The sequence below is a fragment of the Mchenga conophoros genome, linkage group LG1 (genome assembly GCF_057382185.1).
Source record: "Mchenga conophoros isolate Kocher_MC1m ecotype Shallow Benthic linkage group LG1, M_conophoros_male_GT1.1, whole genome shotgun sequence".
In the NCBI taxonomy this organism is placed as follows: Eukaryota; Metazoa; Chordata; class Actinopteri; order Cichliformes; family Cichlidae; genus Mchenga; species Mchenga conophoros.
In genome coordinates this window covers 24,230,119-24,254,858 of record NC_140526.1, presented here as the reverse complement: position 1 = coordinate 24,254,858, position 24,740 = coordinate 24,230,119, and the positions used below count along the sequence as shown (strand labels likewise).

Sequence of the window (24,740 nt, the reverse complement as noted above, 5' to 3'; positions counted from 1 at the left end):
AAATAACAGAATGTGTGTAACTTATAGACTTATGAGTCCCCTGATTTTTGTCTCTTCGTAGACAAACGCACACACAAACACACATAGACTTGCCTTCCCCAATTATTTCTGCAGTATTGTTCTCAGTGGCTTTGTGCGTGTCATTCAACTCCCCCCCTCTCCACAATACATCTGCCAGTCCTGATCCATTGTCCAGAAGCGTGCCACACAAACAGGCCTCAATTAAGCAAGCTGTGCCGCCTTTCTGTAGCAACATGATTGTTTTGATCTCATCTCCATTGCAGCACCTGTCTCGGACATGTTGGAGTCCTTTGATGGGCCGTAACTTAACCCCTGTTCAAATCAAACGGGGTTAAAAATAGCACGTGCCACGCAGGTCACATTCAGCTAATGACTTGCACAGCTGATATCTCTTTACTGTACAAATTATTACTGAAATAATACTAGCACCATTTTTTTATTGACATCATCATACATGTCTGTTTGCACATATAAATTACTGCTGGTTTCAGGGCGCCTAATGAAAGCTATCATGTTATGGTCATACTCGATGTCCAATAGCTAATACCAGGCTAAAAATAATTATCACATAAGCCAGTCAATGTCCACAGCTTTAAAACAGAACCTTTAAGTAATCTGACCTCATTCCACTGTTATTCATCATCTAATCAATCATTACTGCCATTTTAAACATTTGCCAGACAAGAAATGGAGCGAAAGAGAAATGCGGGGACTGGCGAATAGAAGACTGGGAGTAGCTAATTTACCTTAGTTCAGTTCTTTTGTGGCAAATGATAGAGTCTGTGTACTGTTAGCATGTGTAATTTCAGCTACTAGACAGCAGGGAACCTGGAATTAATTTTATGGTGTCAAAGCTGTTTAAATAACATGGTTTAGTGTCATGGCTTTTTAAGGATGTGTGGCTGACCTGTAGTAATGTTCTCTTTTATCAGTACTTTAAGGACACTTTATGTCTTTATTAGAGAGCCTCCAGAAGAGACATGACAGGAAAGGATGGGGAAAAAAGGACTCAAACCAGAAGAAAATTACAATTCATGGTCATTGCTTTACACCTCAGAGGAACCCGTTTCTCTGTAGATCTTAACAGAGGTAGATTTACTCTTTATTTGTGTTCATTAAATTGGCCTGTAAATGTGTCAAGTCCCAGAAAAGTACATCTACTTCAGGCGCCTATTGTATGACCTGTGTTTAACAAGTGTTATAATGAAATTCAGTGTAGAAGAAGAGAAAAGATTGCTGACGACTGATATCATGTTCTGTTTTTTGCTGACAAAGCAAAAGAGGATTTTAAATATCAGCAATATTTAAATCACAATATACCAAAACACAATTAATTCAAGAAACTCGTACCACTACAGTTAAACAACCTCCTCTCTTCTTTATGCCATGTGAACATCTATAAGTTTTATTTATATAACAACTTTTCGAGGCACCTTTCAAAGACAGACGTGATGAAACAGACTGTAATAAAAGTTTCAAAATTATACATCATAGGGAGGGGGAAACTAGCAGCACAAGCAATAAATAGACACATTTAAAATTAAAAACAAATAAATTAAAAGCAACATGAAATAATTCAAAATAATCAGTAAGAAGAGATGATGAAACATAACAGGAGACAACATAAAAGTAGCTTAAACTGGAAAATCGACTTTTAAAAATACGTCTTTTGGAGAGATATAAAAGATCACGGGGAACTTGTCGATCTGATCTCCCCGGGGAGCTCGCTTCAGAGAGTGGGTTCCATAACAGAGAAGGCCGCTCACCCTTGATACTAACTGTCACCTGAATTATTTACCGGCCTAAACAGGACCATGCTATGTTACTTCGGGTTAATACATTTTCATTTTTTCTAAATGAATATTTGCACGTTTCCAACTCAGAAGGCAGAAAGTGGATGGAGTGATTATATAGACTGTAATAAAATACTGTCCTAAAATCCAGGAAAGTATGCTGCAGCTCAAGGTTAAACTTTCACGAACACACGAAGCAATAAGAGCTGCACTTCAGTTATTTCATGCTGGTATGTAAACCAGTTTCTAACCTGCACTTTGTTTCATTAATATGTATGTTTCCAACACTCAAAGGTCTGTACCTGAATGATCAAAATAGTCTTTTTAAGCTGTAAAATGTCCACATTTTGATTTTGTTTGTAAACTGTAAACATTCAGGTAATTAAACCATACCTGAGTCTAGTTATTGCAAACCAGCATTTTAACATAAAAACATATGGAAATAAAAGCAAGAGAAAGAACAGACAGTAAACTAACTGAAACTGCTGTTTAAGTACAGTGGATCAAATGGCAGCTTGTGAGCATTTAATGCAAATTTCATGCAAAGCCACCCTGAAATACAGAAACACACAAATATAGAAATTATAGCAGCATCTCGGTGAAACAGAAGCCACTGCGTATTTCTCATATGATTACATGAAAGAAGTGCGAACACAAAATCAAATCTGTGTCAAAGTCAAGTCAAAGTCAAAGTCAGCTTTATTGTCAATTCTGCCACATGTACAGGACATACAGAGAATAGAAACTACGTTACTCTCAATCCCTAGATGTGTGTGTGTTTGTTTTTTATGTGTCAACATCTTCTGATGTGCATTTCATATATGCCTGCATAGATGGAGCACAAGTAAATATTATCTTGTGTACAAAAAGATACTGTTAATCTGTTCTCAAACTTCATGGTTTAAAAGAACCGCAGCTAATTAACCGCACACCAGAACAGGAATACATTTTAATATTGATCCCCTTATGTCTCTGGTGCTTTGTCTGTGTGCATACGTGTGTGTGTGTGTGTGTGTGTATGTGTGTGTGTGTGTGTGCGCGCGTGTGTATGCATGTGTGTGTATGTGAGTGCAGGCAAGAGTATGATTATGAATATTTTAAGAGCACATTTAACATGGCGAAGCCGGAGCAGGCTCGGTGAGGGATTTGCGCCTACTCTTCAGCTAATGACCCCAGGCGCTTCCAGCAAAGCTTCTTCATATTTTAAAGAAAGTCGATAGAGCTGCAGCCCAGTCAGCAGCATTAAGATTCATACAGACGCCACAGGGACCCTGAAAAAATTAATAACACGCGTGTCTAACAATCCTTCCTGCGATTTAGTGGAGCACCCAAGCTCTCTGCCTAAAATGCAAAGTAGTAATGAACACACAGATAAGATAAATTCTGAACACGCGTCCCCTACCCCTCAAGTCATTGCACAAACGCACTCTTACACCCACTCTTTCCTGCATCCCCTTTCAACAAACACACCCACCGCCACTTCTGACCAAAGGTATCCAAACACTCTTTCCACCGTGCTGCACTCTGTGATTTTACCATCTGTATTTCATCTGTCTCACCTTCACTCAGAAAGAGGAGAAAGCACAAATCCATTGGTTTTAAGAGACCCTGTGTGTCACAACTGAACTCTCTCAAGCTATAATGAATTTTCAAGACTTCTCATCTGCAGATGTGCAGAGGCATTGACAGGTGCTCTCACTTTAAGGTTAGTCATTGTCTAGACTCCATCTCAGCAGCTCTTTACCCCTAGAAGTGTTTGCTGTGCTGCTGGTAGCCCTTTTTATCATCCAGCAAGATAGAGACACACACATGTAGTGTGTTTCTACAGAACCTACTCCTTTTTTATTGTAAAATTGTAAAAATTGTACAAATAAAAATTCTGGTTGACATTAGATTTTTGGTGGGCTCACCATATAGTTTTCTTAATTTTTACCCTGCTTTGTTTTGTTTTTGTAAGTGTAAAAAAAAAAAGTAAAGGCAAGTATATAAAGTAAATAACTAAAATAAAAGAAATCTGAAGGCGTTGATTATTTCCACAGGTATCAGAAACAGACTTCAACAAAAGCTAATGAGGCTGCCCTGCGTGGATCTCTTTCTTCTGTATGTATCGTGTCAGTTATTTCTTTTCTTTCTCATAAAGATTGTAACAAAAACAAGTAGACTTTTCAAAGACAAACAGTTACAGAGCACTGAACACAAAAAGACTAAAATAAATAACATTAAGTGCTATAACAGCTAATAAAAGGAGACGCTAAGACACAATGACATAAATAAAAGGAACATTATACTTTGTAAAAGAGTACATTTGTTGTTTTAAATCATTTTCCCCTGAGTAAACTCCATAAAATTAACAACAAAATAAAAATCTTCACATTTACTTTGGTTAAAAGAAATAAAACAAATTTAGTCATTGAGATAAACTAACTCAATATCTCACATTTGCAGTCTCTGTGTAGACTTCAAGTTGAAAAATCTATTGAATGCACATAAATGGGCTGAGTTTCAGGACTACCAGTAGGTGAGGTGTTGCACTGCAGTGGGTTTCCCTAAGAGTCAGGACACACAGTACAGCGGCAGGCTCTGCCCTCCCTGGGAGGCTAGACAGCATATGGCACTGTCTCCCAGAGAACAACACACCACCCAAGCATCCTGGCAGCCTCCGTGTGTGCGTTTCTCCCTGTGTCTATGTTATGTGTGTAGGGCAAGTGAGGGTGTGTGTAGCTGCTTATGCTGTGCTATGGGCATGTTTGTAGGAGATGGAGCAAGACAGATGGCTGCCAAGTAGAAAAATAAATTCAAAGAAACCCTATTGGAAAGCATGTATTGGAAATCTTTCTCTTGCGCAGTCACTTAAACCACACAGATATCAACATGGCAAACATTTTACAGACTTTGGGAAACAATGCGAACAGCCACCTCCTGGTGTGAACTCTACTTTTATCCAAGTTTCCTTATCAGCATGTTTCTAATCAAAAAGGTGACTGAAGAGAAAATGATTTCAGTTTACATCTGGTTGTAATACAGCACAACAGCATGTTACGCTTGTTTGAATGAGACGATTTAACACTTTGAATGTTTGCAGGCAGCGTAATGTTGACGATGCAGGACAGAGGGAGTGAGGTGAATGAGAAAGCCAGGCCGAGGCCCTGATTGTCCGTCTAGCAGAATAGTTTCCATTTCCATATGAGAGAGTTAAAAGGGAAAGAGGAGAATCAATAAGGCATTAGTGGAAAGCTATCAAAAAATTCTTGAGCAGTCTAAAGCCTATTACAGCCAGTAGGTCAGGAAGTTAGATAGAATTTATTTAGAGGGTGAGTAAGCTTAAGACTACAGTTAAATCAACTTTATTCTGTCCATTTGACCGCACCGTCTCCCTCGGTTATTCAGAGAACGTGTAAATTCCAGTTTCGGGCATTTTTATGTTCCCTTTTCTGTTCTACAGTGTTCACCCCCTGGATGGAGCTCGATATTTTGAGTGAGAACATCTATGCAGACAAACATATCTGCTCTCCATGAGGCATGAGTCCAAGTTGTGGTGCCAAACCACACAATGCACATCCACCGCACACAGCCACTTTAAATCCTCTGGTGGAGATATCACTCTCTAAGGCCATGATGAGAGGCTCATATAAGCAGCTCATCAGCAGCCTGTTTGCCCATATGTGCCTCACACCCCTTAGTCCCCAGTGAGTCCTGGCTCTGTGCAATGAAACCATCTCATCTGCCAACATGGACAACTTGAAGGAAAAAAACAATCCCTCTTCTACTTGGGTAATTTAAGGGCAACTTAAATGGCTAATGTTATAATCTGCATAGATAATGAAGTCAGTCCACCAAGTCAAGGGCCCACTCCAGAAGAAACAGAAACAGAAGAAATATAAAAGGTGCACATAGGGGTGGGAGGTATAAACGGTATACGGTAGAAACGATATAAATTTTATACCGCTCTACCACGATAGCGTATGTTGATGGTGTCATTAAGCTGCGCCTGTTTTGGTCGAAAGCATTGCAGCGGCTACAAACAACATCATCTGCAAATTATGCTGGGCGACAGTAATAGCAAAGAGACTTTTGGAAAATGAGGAAAGCCGAAACCTGAGCTTCCTCCACTTCCCTACCCCTCATCAAAGCATGTGCTAGATTTCGATGTCTCATTTTGGAAATTTGTGAGTTTTGTTTTTTTGTTTTGTTTTTTTTCATTAATGCTGAATTCTCTCGCAGCTGCTCTATTCCCATGCTGTTGCAGTATAATAATGACTAACCTTGTATTGTGGATGGATTATCTCAGTTGTTTTCCTGACTGAAGTTCGGTCCGTTTACAGCATCCTGCCATGTGATTGCATATGCCCCTAACCACCAGAAACTCTCACATTAACTTTCATCAAGTGGAAAAAAGTTAGCGCTCATCCTCCAGCTTCACTGTGTTAATGTTATGCTAACATAGCTGTGTAGCTAGCGATCGCGCAGCATCATTATATACCAGCTAGCCCAACTTCAGTAACCCTACAAAAGTCACTGCTGTTTAGTTTTCTGTCTTCATTTATGTTGGAAGTGATAGCAGAGCTGTACGTTTGAATTTTTCAGAAATCTCTCAGTCAGAACATGCAATATATATTTAGGTGGAAACTAGTGAGCTAACTTCTTGCTAACTTCTAACTTTGTTAAATGTAATAAATTCTGTTTTCATGGATGCCTGGATGTTAAACTTAATTGTTACACCTGGTAAAGCGGCAACGTTAATCATTTTATTAAAGAATTTAGGACCCAGATTACTCCGCGAGGCTCCTGACAGCCGTAATGCTCCGACAATCCGTCAAGCGGTGCGGCTTCATAGCTTACCAAAGTCGAACTAAAACATTTTTTGACAGATTTCTGTGCGCTGTGTAGCACATAAAATCAGTTCGAGGTCAGTAAGCACAACCAGAATTCATACATAAGGCACACTGTCGATTTTTGAGAAAATGAAAGGATTTTAAGTGTGCCTTACAGTGTGTAAAATACATTATACAGAAGAAAAAAATATATCGCGATATATATCGTTACCGCACATGCTTCAAATTATACCGTGATATGGATTTTAGGCCATATTGCCCAGCCCTAGGTGCACATTCAATAAAAATTAGTTAATGAGACAGATGCAGACTCAGGATGACAAACTGAGGCCAGTATAGAAAAGAAGGAGGCACAAATTAATTTCACGTCATCAGATAATCAAATCTGATGAAACACGTCTGACTCAGGGGAGGAAAAGAAGCAGAAGAAGCAGTGATGACATATGCTATGGGAAGCAGACAGACAGGAGAGCAGGGTCCAGTGTCATATCTGCAGTGTGTCTGCAGGTCCCGCGCGGCGATGGTTCGCTTATCCCCCTGCCACCACACATATGTTTGGGACATGGAACAGTTGGATGTGGCCGAGGGCAAAAATGGGTCAGACTGACACAGATGGAGAAAAAAACTCCCACTGGGTCACTGTCAGATGACTAACACCCACAGAAAAAAAAGTGAGAATGTGTGTGTGTGTGTGTGTGTGTGTGTGTGTGTGTGTTCTAGTGAGTGATTTATTCAACTTTTGACAGATTTTAACAGCTTGCCAACAACGTTGCTCTCGAAACAAGGATGAAAAAATACTAACACAACAAGTTTTGAATTCAAATTGGGTCAGGCAGTTCTCGAGTAGCCGAGAGAAGAACATGAACTCTGCAGAAAGCGAGGGGATAGCAAGAATTCCTCGTGTTTCATTTGGCCTTTTGCCGTCTTAATGTCTCTTCCCTTCTCTGCCTGCCTTCACTTTACCTAATGTATAAACATAAACAAAAAATATGTGATCGATAACTTGACTGGGTGCCCATAATGTCATTAAAACTCAACAAGGCTCGTTGTAAACACAATGTAATTTTTTCATCTTCTTCTTCTTTTTGGATCACTACTAACAGCCTTGGATGGAAGAAGAGCTGACATTTGGGATAAACTGAAACATTTGGGTTTTTGCCACGAGGTGTTCAGCGCAAGAAAAATCAATTGAGAGTTCAGGAAATCCCCCAAACCTTTCTGGAATGATGGAGAAGAGCTGGCATTAAATGCAGCTCAGCTATGAAACAGCAGACGATATGATTTGTGACAAGAGTTTAAAAAAAACTACAGAGCTTTAAACAAATTAACATCAGGGAATACTGTCTATCGGCTTTATGATCACATCTCCCAAAGATTTCCACTTCCATTTGGAGGTAATCTTCCTAACCTTTGCCATCAATCCATGATGTCACAGCTGAAATGAATTCAAAAAACCTCAGATAAATGCCCTCAGTTGTCAAAACCTCCATTAGAACTGGAATGTAAGGCGGTAATTGTAGAGTTGAAAGGTCCATTTGTTCATTATCAAAATGGTAGTGAGATTCCTTTCAGAGTAATCCTTGGCTTTTCGATTTGCCTATTCAACGCTATTTCCCAACACAATAAGACATGCTGATTCCGCTGTATGAAGATCCCTAAGCTCAAATTCCTATGTCCTTCAGAAAGCTGTGTCACTGCCTCTTAAATGTGTCTTTTTCTCAATTTGGTTTTTCTTATTTTGAAGCTTTCAAATCTGTTTTTGTCAAGCAAAAGCTTCCAGTTGCATCTGCTGCTTCTATCACAAGCCTTTAACTTTCCCTTAAAGTGAACCGCACCATCGCGCAAGGACACCCATGTCCCTTTGCGCAGGACACAAGCAACGTCGTCAACCGTGCATTAGCATGTGGGTGGCATGTGCTCCGTGAGGCAGTCATATGTTTACATCCAATCTCTTGGATGAAAGTCAAGTTTGCAGCTGCAGCCTCGGAATAATTCATCGCTCGCCTTTTTTACCCAGGAGGAGCCACAGGTAGTTGATGAAGTGGCAGTGCCAAGACTCCCAACTGGCGAAGACGAAGCGCAGCTGCCAGGAGTCAGCGTGGCCAGATGCCGCTGCTGATGTACCATGTGTTCCAAGCAGGGCAACAGTGTGTTTGTGTGTGAGCTGGGGTGGGAGGGGAAAGAACGGCACGCTTGCCAAGACATTCTCACATTGATGCCAACCTGACACATGCCTGGGTACTCCCCACGGTTTGTGTTACCATCTCAGCCACTCTCACAGATCTGTGGGGGGTCCCCTCTTTTCTCTTTTCCTCTGATGCCGTCCCTTGCCAAGATGAGAGTTGGCGCCTGCTTGCGGCCATCCTGCCCATCAGTGGCGAGATCCTTTAAGGTGTTCTTTTTTGAATGGCGCGCTGGCAGGAGGCCACCACAGCAGAATGCCAGCCTCTGCTTACTATATACTGCATCTAACCCTCGTTTTTCGCAATGTAGCCAAAACCGTAACTCCTTGCGATAGCCGTGTCTCGTCCTTACATGACAAGCGTGTCTTTATTATCCTCCCCTGTTCATCCATCCCTGCATGTCACAAGTAGCTGTAAATAAATCTCTGGCTCAGATTCCCGTCCCCACATAACACACGTCGAAGACATGGCCAACTTCCAGGAAACAAATCCAAAAACACGGGTCTTCTGCGCCTTATTTCGTTACATCAGAGATGACATTCGGTCATTTTTGAGTTGAATCCTTCGAAAATCTGGCAGCGCCATCTGCGTCAGAAAAACACTGAAGACTCCAAATTCCCTACAAATAAAGGATTCTCTGGAAATTACATAGTTGCTGGGGTAGCATAGCATTCCCTTCAATAGCATTTTCCCTGCGAATGGGAACGAGTGGTCTTTGCCACTATTCCTGAGAGTGGAGGGGAGCACTGAGAAACAAAGGCTCCAGTTTTTAGGAACATGCCATCCTCGTTTGCAGTGTAGGGGGTTTGGGGAGGGAAGTGAAAACTTTTTGAACGTGTGCCATGTCTGTACCATTCTCTTATCTGAGGCCCACGACTGCCAGCTGGCGGCTGAATGTGCCCACTTGCACTGTGATGATGAAGCCAGCCAAGCTAGTTGGCACACTGCGTGGTGGGACTGGCACGTGATCTAAAACACAGCACTGTGTGGAGCGGCTGCGTATACGTCCCGCTCTCCCCTCCCGTGTCCTCCTCTCTGGCGAGCAGCTTCTCCACTGGATCTGCAGGTCCTCAGTAAAGTGGGTGGAGGTTATGCCAACAACTGCCAAGCTGAGTTAATAACCACGGGATGACAGAAAAACACAGCTCATGCTAGTTTGTTTATAATTAAGGATTTAGTTATCTGAAACTATATTTTTGTTGGCCTGATATTTAACTCATTTCTTATTATTGTTTTGCCCCTTTAATCATCAAAATAGGAAAATTAATTGAGTTTTAAAGCAGCAGTACAGTGATAGGCAGAGACAAGATCATAGGTTTTGCGTTGCTATATCCAGACATGCTTTGAATGTGTGATTGTCATTTTATTTTATGTAAGTTTTTATTTTGTAGACTAATAAAGTAAGATCATTAAAAATCATTTAAAACATTGTTCAAGGGTTATTAAAGCTGCGTATTTAAAGTGTCAACCACCCTGCAGAAACTGGCTTTGTGCTGTGTACTTACGAGACGGGAACTGTTTAAACCACTATTGTTTCAAACCGGACGCTTAATGTTGTGGCACTGTCCTTCACTCCAAGAAATGCCGACTATTATTGTAGGTAAGGTGAAAGTGAAATAGTTAACAGAGAAAGGTGTAGACAGTGAAACTGGGTGCTATTTTACGAGATATCGTTGTGTTTGTAGCCGTCAAACGCGGAGGTGTACCGTTCATGTCATGGCTGATGTCCGGTCACCTGTCCTCGCTGAATAAAGTGAAAGTCAGAGACGGTCAGAGTCACCTGGACTGAGCACAGTGGCGTTAAGATGAAGAGGTTATTTCGGTCGGTGGTCATCCTCGTCATCGTCCGTCCTCCTGTAACTTCACGGTGTTGCTGTTTAAAGCTGTTTAAGTCGACAAGTGACTGAATGATGTTAATGCTATTAAAGAGTCACGATGTTGTTAATCATTGATTAAAATAATAATTTAAATAATAATTTACAATAATAGCGCAATATATGTTAAGTAACTACTATAACAGTGAAAGCTTAACTGACCGATTTTTAGAATTTTAGAAAAATCCCCAGCCTGGAGAAGTAATTTCTGTTGAAGTCAGGGGCATTTTCAAGCTTTTTCTTTCTATCAGTTGGAGCCATTTCAAATAGATGCATCTAGAGAATTCCTTGAGTAATTTTAAGTATTCGGGTAAATATCCGCTACTGTGACGGGAAATCTGTAGCAAAGGTCAATATAAAACACCCAGGCCTTGAAATTGGGAACACTGATTTCCACATATGAGGTGTACTCTGTACCATGAAACTATTCAAATCATAATTTCTTAAAGATCAAATCAAAATCAGTTCTTTATGCTAATATGTCATTATTGTTGATGAATTCTCAACCATAGTTTTATAGAAAAAAATATTTTTATTTTTAATTCCAGTTGTAGTTGTTATTTATTTGCATTCCTTAAAAGAAAAAAGTCGTTTTAGTGTGTGAATGTTCCATAATTTCTCTGACTTGGCTCATAGGAAAACATGAATTGGTTTTGTATTGCCTATTTAATAATAATATATTTTTCGTCATGTTTTCTTGAGTTATTGTTATTGTGATATTCCAAAAATATAAAACCACCTAAAAAAATCTAGAAAGGCTTTTGTCTTGTAGTCTAAAACTTGTGGTGGTGTTCAGCCCCCCTTCCCATAAATAATTTTTAGAAAGAGTCATATGTTTAGTTTAACATTAGTTTAATTCATATGTTCAGGCAGCATTCATGATCCCAGAGTGTATATTCTTGTAGTTTAAAGTATTTGGTCAGCTGACATGGATTGACCCATAAATCATTAACTATATAGAGTACAAAGGTTAATGTTCATTGTGTGTTTGTCTCAGACTGCTGTGTGAATGAGATTGATCCTTTATGAGTTATATTTTTTGCATTGCCACCACCCTTTCTTGGATGTTATAGTCCCTGCTGTTACTGCTCTACCATGTGGTGAAGCAACCTGTCAGAAAGCTCTGAGTGGTGTCCCAGTACAAGTCCCTGAGGATTAAAGGCCTCAGGTCAAAAGTCATTCAGAGCTTTTTTATAAGAGTGGTTGTGTTACTAGCCTCAGGTATTTGAAATTGCCCAGCGTCTGCGGTTTCACAGCGTGTTTTTCAGGACTCTACTTATTTTGAAATAATACATTCAAAAATGTATCTCACAAAATGGGTCAAAACTTCTCAGTTAAAGCATTTTTTTATTTATTCACAACATTTTACACGTCAAACCAACACCATTTGAAACTGTCTGATAGTGTCTGAGGCTGTCACTGTCACAGTTCTTGCACGCTGCAATATTAAATAGCATTGTCTATGCTTAGATACTAAGGTTGCAGACACACTATCTAACACAGCGTGCTTGTTTACTGTAAATACCAGGCTGATAAGAGATCTCAGTGCAGCCAGTGTAAAAATGCCACGTTAAAATGTCAGCCAACACAGTGAAAGAAGGCCCGTTTCTCTGACAACAACCGATCCAACTGCCTAATTAATGATCTGAAGAAAATGTCGATGTCTCACTAAAAATTTCATTATCATCATTCACGGGTTCAATTTCTTATACGCTGGTGACAGATGTGCTAAAGTCCTGTGTGTTTTTTGAGTGATGCCACGTGGTCTCACTCCCTTTCTTCCTCTATCCCAGATGTGTTCTGCTACCAAACTTTGGCACTGAGTGAAACGGTGCTCAGTAGTACTGATGTAATTCAGCCAGTGACTGTCTGTATCTCTGAGTGATTCCTGTAATTATTTTGGAAATAATATATGAAAAATTCAAACACTGGTGGAACCAGATCATCTTCTTTGTTCCTTAATTAAACAGTTATTTATTTTATCAAGCTGACCACATCAGTGCGCTTGTTTTGTATTCGTAACCATCAACCAGCAGATCTACAAAAACCCAAAACTAGTGGTTAATCAGATGGTTAATTGTCACAGAAAGAATCCCTGGTGATCAAAGTTAATTGGCTTTATGACTTTGTGTGTTGCTTCATCAAACTAAGCGCAAATGTTTTTCACTTCAACCCACAGATATTCACTATGAGCAGATGTAAGATACTGATGATGGAGCCGTAATGAGCTTCTAACTGTGGAGCGTATAAACAACTAAAAGTCAAACATGCTGCCAGGATGTATAACCGCTACTTGCCACTATTTGAAGTGGACTTTGCCTCACTGGAAACCTGCCTTTTCCTTAACTTATTGTCCATTGGAGCCAGGGCAATGGATTTTAAGACAGGCAGGTCTGAGAAAGGCTCATAGCTGGACTACAGCACCTTCATCAAGGCTAAACCAGAAGCCGGTGTTTTCCAGAGCTCCAGTGTATGGAGAAAAGCTTGCAGTCATAGACAGCAGTGGTAGCCACAGCTACAAGCAGCTGTACTGCCGCAGTTTAGGTCTTGCAAATAGAATCGGTACAGCTCTGAACTCAGACTTTGGAGGTCTGGAAGGAAAACGCGTCTCCTTCCTGTGTGCTAATGATGCCTCCTATACAGTAGCACAGTGGGCCACTTGGATGAGTGGTGGGACGGCGGTGCCACTCTACCGAAAACACCCACCGGCAGAACTGGAGTACATCATTTCTGATTCCCAGACTTCGCTGCTGCTGGCAGCGGACCCCTACACTGAAACCCTCGAACCTCTGGCACAGAAGCTCGGGCTGCCGTGTCTGAAGCTGCCCCCTACTTCTGACCTGGATGCTTTAAGTGAGGAAGACGCACAGGAGAAGGAGACAGCCATCACAGACTGGGCTGATCTACCAGCTATGATCATCTACACCAGTGGAACAACAGGGCGACCCAAAGGGGTTCTGCATACACACGGCAGCGTCCAAGCAATGGTAAATTATGTCTATTAATTACACTGGAGCCAAAGTAAATTAAGCTATTAGCTTTTCTTTTTTTTTATCATAGGGTTATGGGTCTCTTAAATTAGACCTTTTAACAGTGCATTCATGGTTTGCTGTAAGCTATGTGAATGTACAACTAAAATCAGTTTATGTCAGTTATTTATTAAATGTTTAGGTTTTATTTGTGTTCTTCTAATGTATAAGTCCTTAATAACAGTATTCAATAAAAAATAAGTCCTATCTTATTGTAAGATTTCATAATTGTTGCTTGGAAAGATTATTTTTATAAGGAATGAAGGTTTTTGCTGGATTTCTGTTTACATTTTTTCTTTTGTAAAGTCAGTTTTATTTATACAACTGAAAATTTTAAACAAAGAAAAGGTTAATTAAGCTTCATTTATTGGGAAAAAAATAAATTTGACGGAAGGCCTGACGAATAATTTTGTTTGGCATTAAACTACAGAAGTGCATCTGTTTTAAATCATTTGATGTTTTTGGCCATCAATGTGACTTCATAGAAAATTAAAGTTCCTGTGAGGGGGGGAGACGTGAAGGTAAATTTCTGTTTACGTTATTTTGTACAGGCAACCAGATTCAGTGTTCTACATGCATGTTGGTGATGCTCATGTACACAAATGTCAGAATTAATTTAATGATTCAAAGAGTCATAACACAAGCCAGCAGCCATGTACGACCAGGAGACGTCTTTTGTTTTTTGCCCTGATGACATTTAGTACTCTGACACTGTTCATGATGCTCATCTCTTTAAATACCATTATGCACAATATGTTGGACACAGCGCACCTTAGTGATCACATTCACTGCAGGCATTTTTTTTTTTCAAAAAAACCTCACGTTACCTCTCAAAAAATAAAAAAACAAAAAACCAGACAGACTCACTTAATTATTCACTCACTCAGTTTTCCAGACCGACCAGATTCAAGTGAAGTTCTGCCTCCTTTTAGAGTGATTTAATTTTCCACACTGCCAGGCATGTAGGTCAGTTTCACTTAAAATTGCACAGAAAAACTTCAGGAGATCTTTAATGGCATAAATTAGTGATTATTCAGGAAGCACAGTGGGGAAAAAACGAGGGTGATGCTAATCAGGGAATATGTCTCCTGGGGGTGTCTAAACAGTTCTTTAATTTAAGAAGAAAATCATAGATACAGTTTATAGATCTGCATGTGTTAGTTTTGTGATGTTCTCACTGAGATTTGTGTCAATATAACCAATAATAGATAAGCTGAATATGAAGTTAGATGGGGTTTTTTTTACCTATATTTAAGTCCTGGTTTCACAAAGTTTAGACCTTGAAACATTTTAACAAAATTAATAAATAATAATACTTTTATTGGTGGCATAGTTTAAAAATTATGTGTGTGTATTGTTTACATGACCGTGGCCATTTCCATGTAATGCTAAGCAGGTCCTTAGTCTGATGGTTTCATTACTAGAGTGATTGTAGGAAATGTTTTTGCCTTTCAGCGTTGAAGCATCATATAAGAAAAAGATTTGTTCAAATGAAATTTTTTGAGCAAATCAAACTAAAAAGAGAATTATGGAAAGTGTAAAGTACTAATCATTTTTATAGTAAAGTTAATAGACTAAAAAACTAGATGCTTTTCCTTTTTTCAGAATTTAATATTAATAAAGCTCAACAGCGGTGTTATGTCTGTTTGTCCACTTATATTTGAGTCACTGAAAATGGGGGATTGCATTACATTTAAAGATGAAAATCTGCACTTCAGTCTCATTTGTGGTCATCTGTGGCGATGTGAATAGACAAAAATTATAAAATTGTGTCAGTGTCAAAGAACTTATGGACCTAACTGTATATGTTGGACTTGCACTGATGTTTAAGCTACCCTTAATTAAGAGCAGCAGAGCATCGATGATAAACTTTAGAATATGTTGTTCTTTTTTGTGTTTTGTTTGCCCAGCACAGAGGGAGAAATTACTGTTGATGAGGTGTTTACAGATTTCTACACCAGCAGCCACCTCAGTGGAGTGGAGTGGGGTTAGGTTATAATGATTTTTAGTATTATTGTGCTTTTTGGCTGTAACCAGTTTCACAGGGATCTCTTGACTTTGTCGGACCTCATACGTGCACAGGTGGAAATTAGCTGGGTGCCAAAAGTTCAGCAAGTAAACAACATCACAAAAAATACAGTAAATCAGACACGTAATTATATGTTATTTTTAATAAAATGCCTTTTTAAAAGTTATTTTTCCCAATTTTAATGCAGTAAACAAAACAAATACAATAAAAGGGATCAAGATCAAGGTTGTTAAAACAGGGATCCTGATACTCCTGTTACTAACAGCAACATGTATGCTGAGGATAAAACCTTTCATTTGAACCTCGCTGTTGTTGGTCTCCTCTCATATAGCGCACTGTGACAATGGGGAAGAATTCAAATAAGTTACAAAAATCAATTTTGCCATCTGGAAGTGCACCAAACGACAGCTTAGGGGAGATCATTGTAACAAATGTCTGTAGCAGTGAAAGCTGACTGAGGTAATTTATTGTAAAGACAATATGACATCTTAACAACCCACTCCGGCCCACCCCTCAGGTCCAGTGTCTGGTTTCAGAATGGGCGTGGTCCAGAGATGATGTCATCCTGCACACCTTGCCTCTCCACCACGTTCATGGCGTCGTTAACAAGCTGCTGTGCCCACTCTGGGTGGGCGCCACCTGTGTCATGCTTCCCGAATTCCATCCTCAGAAGGTCAGAGATGCACTCTTCTTCTTCTTCTGTCTCTCGGCACAGTACACAGTGTCTTTTATTATCCCCCGTGAACAAAAGTGGCTTTTTTAGGGTTCCATCTAACTTAATCATAAGGCAAAGACAGTTTTCAGATTGAGAGGTCTTCTGCAGACAACCCTGATGGATTAAAAAAGACCATTACCTCTTTCCACATGAATCCCTCTTTCTCAGTTGGTGCTTCCCTTTCCCTTTGCTCTTTTGTTCTTGCTCCTCTCTTCTCGCTTCATCTCCTCTCCGTCTGCATCTCCCTCTCTTTCCCCCTCTCACACTGTCAAAACTAAGTGTTTGGGGCTCAGTGATGAATTGCCCTGTGTGGCTTTGTATCTGACCAATGCCGACACACGGCAGGGACTTAAGCAGCAGATCAATCGATGAGCTGACATTGAAGGATGATAGTGCTTGTTTGGCCCTGAGAAGGGAGGGGAAGATGGGGTGCTAAGTGTGTGTATATAAGTGTAGCTGTATTGAAGTGTAAATGCACAATTTTTAATGTATGTGTGTGTGTGCCTTTCTGTTTTTTGCTCTCTTTGTTTGTACGTCAGGAAGTCTACCACTTCATGACACTTAAGGTGAATGAAAAAGAAACGACCTTAAAGAAAATGTGTATCTGTCAACATGGGTATTGCTAGACGAATATAGCTATCAGTATTCAACTGTTATCCCTGACCTTGTGTGCCAAACCACAAAACCCCTTCTCTCATCTTCAGAGAAAAAAAAGAGCCTTTATACTCCTCCTCCTGAAGTTACAGTACATTGATGAAGTGATCGATCGTCTTCTATCCCCTAAGATCTCTGAAGGGTACCCTAGGCAGCAGAGGCCAGCATTGATTTCTTTTTCTTCTGATTTTGCCTGGAGATAGTGTCGGGAATTTTCAGTGCAGGAATTGTGATCAAGTAAATCACAGATAAGTCTTTTTCAAGTGTACTGTATTAGACTGACGGGAGCAGATAGCGTTCCTGGGTTTCAAACAGCGTTGCTCGGATTTTTTTTCTTTTTTTAATTTATTTGATTTCTTATTGACTGCTTCATCACAGCAACTACTCAAATGTAATATTACTGTCATTGTTTTTCCTCAAGAGGGATGGCTAAGGCATCAATTTTTAAATTCTAACAGGCAAGGGCATTTTTTTAAGTAGCCTGATTGATGGGAATGCTGCTTGGAAATACTCACAACTGCCTGTTCTGTAATTCAAAGTGAAATTGACATTTTAAAAATAATGTTTCATACACCAGTTGTCTAGTTCAGACAGATAAAGCATTTTGAAAGTGTTTGGCTGTAAGAATCCATATGCCACTCTGTATAGCTGGTTGCTCTCTGTTACAGTCAGCCTTCTCTAGGAAGAGTCAACTATTAGGATAAGTCTTATATAAGAACTGATACTACTTATCAACGTCAATAGCAGGAACTTTTATTATCCGCTAATTCAGACACACTGGCAACCTGAACACTGATGTTTTTCACCTCTGCTTCACATGAAGCATTTACGACACCGATAATGTGACACTGCTGTCAAGGACTGTGGTAATCTGCCTACAGCTGAAGCTATTATCCACGAGGAATATAAAAAAGCTGTCTGTTTGTAGGAACCTGCAAACACTAATTAAAAACTTAGCTAACTACATAGCTGATACTACTATGTTAATGACTTGACTATTAAAACAAGGTCTATTCCACTGTAAGGTCAGTGAAATGCTCGAACATTAAAACACGATGCCGTTGCTTCTCTAAGATCACTGCTGATGTCTTCCCACCTTGGCATTGTGTTAACACACACCTGAATGCTCCAGACCAGCAAGCTACCAAAATTTCTGCTTAATCAAGTGCATTTGATTAGCAGCATCTGGCTGCTACTTACGCTCTTAATTCCTGTGGTTTTGTAAGGCTGTGCTTAGTTTTTCACACACTGATTCTGCTGTTTGGTTTCGTTTTTTTTTTTTATTAAATGAAACAGTGGAAGATCACATATTGTTGCTCATCTGAGGTTTTATTTACCCAATTTTTAGATCCACTAAGGACCAGATTATTTTAAATGTTTTCCCAGCACGTAAAACTTTAAAACTGAAAGACATGTTCTTTACTGAGACAGACGAGCTGAGTGAACTTACCTGACAGTTTTTAGGAATCAGCACTGCTGGCACATTGACATTCAACAATCGGGCCTTCTCGGGAAGAACTGTTTTCGGGTCTTACGTTGAGTGCAGGGCACATGAAGTTGCTTAGGATGCAGGCCATAGCTCTCGGTTCTCACCGCATCCTGTCCCCTAGGTGGAGGCCAGCTCTTTGACGGACATAAATTGCCTTCCTCTCCCGCCTAGAGTGGGCTTGGTGGGAGCGCTTCACTGCACTTGATAGACACCACCCAGTATGGTCAGGGCACGCTCAGCTAATCATCCTTTTCTCTCTTCAAACTTTTATTCTGTATCTCTTCGCGTGAACCGCAGGTTACTTGCAATTTTTAGATCGGCCTGTAACGCTACTCTGGGAGACTGGATTGGGATTTGATTAAATTGTACTGTTGGCATATCTTAATCATCTTAGCTGTATTTGTCTGTGTGTTTGACTTGTGTTTTTATTAGAGCCAGAGGAAGTGATTGGAAGATAGTTTAGTAGATAATAGATTGGGTGAGTCTGTGATGTGAGGGTCACACAAAAGAGAAGTGGAAGGAAGAGTTTAGAAATTGCTGGCACATTAAGAAGGATGTGGTGTTACTTCAGGTGAGCGCAATGATGGGACAGAGTGCATTTTTCTGTGTGTGAGTATGTGTCTAGGTGTGTATGTGTCTGAGAGAGAGAGAGACTGCAGAGGCAGTGAAGCAGGAAATTACGAAATGGAGAGAGAAGGTAAGTGAATGTGAGATAGGGGGGTGAGAGACGAGGGGGGGGGGGGGGGGGATGAAGGGAGGATGTGGGGTCAGAGATGAAAGTAGAGTGAAAGCGGAGCACTTGGAAAATAGAGGCAGAATGAATGAAGAAGAAGTGAGATCGAGTAGCCTGAGAGGAGACAGCTTGGAGGGGGGCACTGGTGGTGGGCTGTGGTGCGGGGGGAGTGACTTAGAGAAGCCGTCGTTCACCTTCATTTAATTCATGCTGTCGTCCTATCCTTCTGCCGTCTACTGCAATGTGTGAGCGTGTGTGAGGAATGAGGTTGAGTGGGCGGGGCCGGGTGTGTAAAATGACTTTGTCCTTGAACAAGTGAGTTTATGTGATTTTCATACAGTATGTTTAGATGTGCATGTAGTTGGCGACGCATGTTTGCGTCCATTAGTGCCCGCCGCTGTTGAAGGCGGCACGTCTGACGCAGCTGAGGATGGGAGTGGCTCCTTTTGTGGCAGTCGAAAAGCACATTTGTCAAAAGTAGCTGCACACGAGGTCTTTTAATTGACCGGCAATACCGCTCCAGTCCGGGGCAGCCGGCTATTTTCTTCCTCCTGACCTTTTAGAAATCTGGGCATTTTTTGCTTGTCTTTTTCCTGCATTATGTTGACAGGTTTAATATGAGGCTGCTGTCTGGACTTTATTCTGCCATTTACATCAAATAAATGAAAAAATGTCACTTTTTTTCCCCTCTAAAACTAATGGAATGAATCTGGATTTAATAATTTAGTCTGCAATGCCCCACTATTAGATATACTGCTTTTATTTTCCTTATCTCTCCTCCTCCTCCTTCCTTCTTCAGTTATGTGTTGTGCTTATCTCTCTCCCTCTCTCCCCCCACAGGTGTGGGAGATGCTGTTGAGCTCCAAGGCTCCCATGGTTAATGTGTTCATGGCCGTGCCAACTATTTACTCTAAGCTGATCCAGTACTATGATCAGCACTTCACACAGCCTCATGTGAAGGACTTTGTCAAAGCAGTCTGCAAAGAGAGAATAAGGTACTGGTTGTGGAATCTGTGCCACAAGATTTTACTCACAAGTAGCTGTATTTGTGAATACTTCCATGTATGTATGAGTACATATTGATTGGTGGCAAAATGGTTAAGAACAGAGCAACTATAATGTAGCACTGAATGGTTTAATGCAGGGTTTTTATGCAGTGTTTCCTAAATGTCCTTTTCACAGGGATGTATAGAGCTTAATTAAAGTTAATATTAATGCATTTTGTCATCAGTTGGGAGATTATCATCTTTTTTAATCACCCAATAGTTGGATGCTTTAGGCAATTTAAAGAGGAAATTTAATGTTGCTATGGAGTTCATTCATTTTGGGCTCTTCATCATTCCTGTTAGTATTTATTTATGTCCAGATGACTTTGATGGAGAGTATTTTTGGTGAAACTCCTTCAACTTGAAGCCTTGACTTTACCTGACAGAGCAGGATATGACAGCACAAACGTTTGAGTTTGGCTGTAAGCCAGTCTCTGGGCTCCAAACATCTGTATGTTAGTAGCTCAGCTAACTGACAGATGCGTTAGTGATTAGCAATTGGGCCCATTGACCATCACCCTATCCTGGCAGTGTTTTCGGTTCACATTCAAAGAAGACAAAAAAGCAAAATTGGAAAATAAAGTTCATTTGTGAGACAAATTGAAGTTTTTCAGTGCTTCAACTACCTCAGCAAGTTCTGTGTAACAATGACTGATGCAGCTGCAGCTGTTGACCGCGGAGGTGTCTAAACATGATCTATGCATCAAACCACAGTTAACAATTTCAGCTGCTTTTGGAGCAACAACATGTACCTGTCCAACTCACCTCTCTTGCCATCTTTGCTCCTTTTACCGAGCTGAAAACCACATGAAGGTGTGGTTGACGTGCGTGTCAGACTGCGCTCCTCCCCAGAAGTGTTGAAGTGTTCAAACCTGAAGCAAAGTCAGTCCCAAGAAGCATTAAGCCTGTTTTTAAAAGTTTATTTTGGCCCTGAGACACTTGTAGTTCTTTTCATTTGTAATTTGTTTGTCACCTTTCTGTGTGTATGCACTCGTGGCATGCATTATTATTACATTATTATGTTTTCTTGCTACTTGATAATCTTTTGACCTTTGTGGATGGTGTATTAATGTCACACCACATTTCCAGTACATGTTTTGCTTCTTAATAATTTTCACTGCCACAGTTTCTTTTACAAGTGTGTGTGGCATCTGTGTTTTTATTTTGCTTCCTTTGTGCTGCCAATCATCTCTCCCATGCTGCATTCTGTATATTTTTCATAAACAGTCTGCAGTTTCTAGAATACTGTAAGGCACAACCCTATGCTTACTGACTCTCACAAATCAGGTCCTTGGAGACGTGTAAGAAGATGCACAAAAATTGATGTTTCTAATTAGCAAACAATTAGATAATTTACATGTTTCACACAGGTTTTTCAGGCAAAATATAAACTGCAGATGTGTTTTTTGGCGTGTGTCCCTCATGCCTGTCCCTTTCTCTCCAGGCTGATGGTTTCAGGCTCGGCTGCTCTCCCGCTTCCCACTCTGCAGCGCTGGGAGGAGATTACCGGGCACACACTCCTCGAACGCTACGGCATGACTGAGATCGGCATGGCGCTGTCCAACCCTCTCAAGGGCCCACGCGTCCCAGGTTGAACTAAGTGGATGCACTTGTATTCTCACACCTTACACACATATGAGTAAAGAAAGAAATTTTTTTTTTACATGTGTATGTGTGTTACTTATCTTAAAAAGGGAAGTCATGGGATCATTAGTTAACTTTCCGGCAAAGTATTTCACAAACAAGTCAGCAACTCATTGCACGTTGCTTAACTTTGCACCACTATCTTCTTATCTGCCACGTGTCACTGTTGCAGAGTCCTGTAAACAATGGTTGGAGCCACTCAGCTAGATAAACTTGCATTACACAATTTTAGCTTCATCCAAAAATCTGTATTCTCAATTATCTTCTAAAAACCTGTCTAGAATGTCAAAGTCAGTACCGGATACATGTATAGTTTGGGCGCCAGCTGCGTATGTTTTTTTTTTTAAAACTCCTTTATCCCTTTGCATAACGATAAAGTTGTGAAACCTCAGGTGTCAAAATACTAACTTGATAATAAAATGCATGTCTTGGTGCTCTTCCAAGCAGAATATGGTCAGGTTACAAACCAGCTGCTGAAGCAATGGCAGGAAATGAGGCCATACAGATAACCTCTTAAAGATCGGTTTGGCATCTGATTATCAGCATCTTTCTTGAAAACCCTTAATGACAAACCAATGGCAGCGTTTTCTGCTCTCTTTTTAAATCAGGCCAACCCTCGATCAGTTTGTCATTTGGTGCATTTATCTTTTGGTACCAAATACTGAGATACTGCACAGCACAACTAGCCAAGCATACTGCCATCAGTGTGTCTGTCAGTCACAGTTTCATTGATGATGAATATTTGATTGGTTGGCAGTCAACCAAGGTTGCCTTTGTGACTGTGGATGTTGTTCTCTTCTAAAACGAATGTCTCAGATTTGTAGGAAAGAGGGTAATTATCTTTTTTTCCCTGTGTGTAGTAATTAAGCTCTACATTGAGTTGACATTGCTGTTTACAATTTGGTAACATATGATTATCAATCAACAAACTTGCAATCACTGATTTCTGCCACTCTATGTTAAAAGTATACACATATATATTAGAAATCTTTATCCTGGAAACATAGAAAGGCAGTGTGGTTTAACAGAACGACATAAAATAATAATAATTTAAAAAGCAAACCTTGCTTAATTGAGCCAGTGTTCCCAGTTTATACTACACTTTGAAAATGCTCTCAAAAATTTTGTTCTACTTCACATATAATCCAAAAACCTCTGATGTTGCTCGACCCTCCCTCATCAGTTTGAGTGAGTACTTCAACTTCACGCGTTGTGCTTTAATCAAAGGTAGTTGTCTCTGGCGTGATGTCAGGTAAAACCCCATGATCCCAACTACACCTCCCTCACGCACGCAAAAACAAAAGCAAGGTCTGGAAATGAGGTCAGAGTAGTGGCGGTTGCCATCTTCTCCTGTCATCCCCTCTTCCTCTGTCTCTCTCTCTCTCTCTTTCCCTCTCTTTCTCTTCCACCGTCTTCTTCCTTTCCTGTTCCCCAGACAACACTTCCTCTTAAAGGGAGAGCTAATTAGCTTGCAAGTGGATTTGGTAATCCTCTGCCTGCCTGTTTTGTCAGGGTATTGTTTTGTTTGTTGCTCACTGAATGTTTGGCATGAACCGAGCAGGCTGCGTTCGACTCCTCTCAGGTGATTATTAAGAATGGCTTCAAGAGGCCTGCGTTTTTATTGATGTTTCCTCTCAGCATTTGTGTAAGAGTGTGTGTGTGTGTGTGTGTGTGTGTGTGTGTAAGTGTATGTGTGTGTGTGTGTGTGTGTGTGTATGACGGTGTGAGCACATGTAGGCACGAGGCTGCGCCTGTTTGAGTTGGCGTGTTCCTATCTTGCCTTTTAAGTAGGTTAAAATGGATCAATAGCAACCACAGGAAACACTCTCAGAAGAGCAGTGGAGTGGTATCTCTCTTTCACTCTCACCTTCTTCTCTTTCTCACCCCCCCCCGCCCCACAGCAGCTAAACAGATGACATTTCAGCTCTTAATACAACTTATTGGCAGCAGTTTCATTAGTAATTCTCTCCTGTATTTAGGCCATGTAACTATCCTGATTTTGCTGTGGTGCTTACACTTTTGGAGCTCTTCATATTAACAAAGCTGAGTGTCTTTCTAGGTCATATTGCCCGTCCTGAGATGTAAACATATGAGATCATCCTCATTTTTTCCCCCCATCTTATTATTATCTCACGCTGCTGCCCCTTTCATCTCTTTGATTCTTTTTTGTCCCACTTTTCAGGCTTTTTTTCCCTGTATTTTCACAGAGAAAGTGTAGATACGGCAGTCTTATAAAAGCAGTTGTTCATAGCTTTTTCCCCACCTTAAAAAGCCAAAACAAAAGCTCTCACACCCCAGCCTTTTTTATCAATCAAAAGGATCCATTTTCAGTTTTAGTGAATTAAGGGTAATCGTGCTAGCATCTGAAAACTGTTATTTTAATACACTATTCCCGATGACCATAAATCGGATAAGTAGTTAGAAAATGAATGAAGTGATGATAAATAGGATGTAGTAGGATTCTCATTCTACCTGTGTAAGAAGTACAGAGTTACTTCACTTGCATTTTCAAGGACAAAAAGGATCTTGAGATAAGGAATTAATTTTTACAGGATTTTTCTCCTGATGCCCAACATTTAGATGCTATTATTAGATACCGCTGCAGTAATGTGATTACATTTAATAGGTTCAAAAGGTGTACTTTTTCAGTGTTATAATTGCCCTTGGTGGGAGACGGATTGCAAAGTGTGGGTTGGTG

The 24,740-nt window shown here is 40.3% G+C and overlaps 1 protein-coding gene across 3 annotated transcripts in view; it reads left to right on the top strand.

Moving 5' to 3' along the window:
• Positions 1–10,370: 10,370 nt before the first annotated feature.
• The window catches only part of acsf3 (acyl-CoA synthetase family member 3), a 36,106-nt gene continuing 21,736 nt past the window's right edge, over positions 10,371–24,740 (top strand). Inside the window, exons 1-5 of one of the 3 annotated variants that reach the window (XM_085271138.1) lie at positions 10,371–10,429; positions 12,883–13,690; positions 16,279–16,434; positions 20,193–20,347; positions 21,843–21,988. In XM_085271138.1, coding sequence (XP_085127264.1) covers positions 12,971–13,690; positions 16,279–16,434; positions 20,193–20,347; positions 21,843–21,988 — 1,177 coding nt within the window. In that variant the 5' untranslated portion in view covers positions 10,371–10,429; positions 12,883–12,970. Of the gene's footprint in view, positions 10,430–10,504; positions 10,652–12,882; positions 13,691–16,278; positions 16,435–20,192; positions 20,348–21,842; positions 21,989–24,740 lie in introns of those variants that run through there. The other 2 variants (XM_085271146.1, XM_085271153.1) reach the window with 2 other exon arrangements.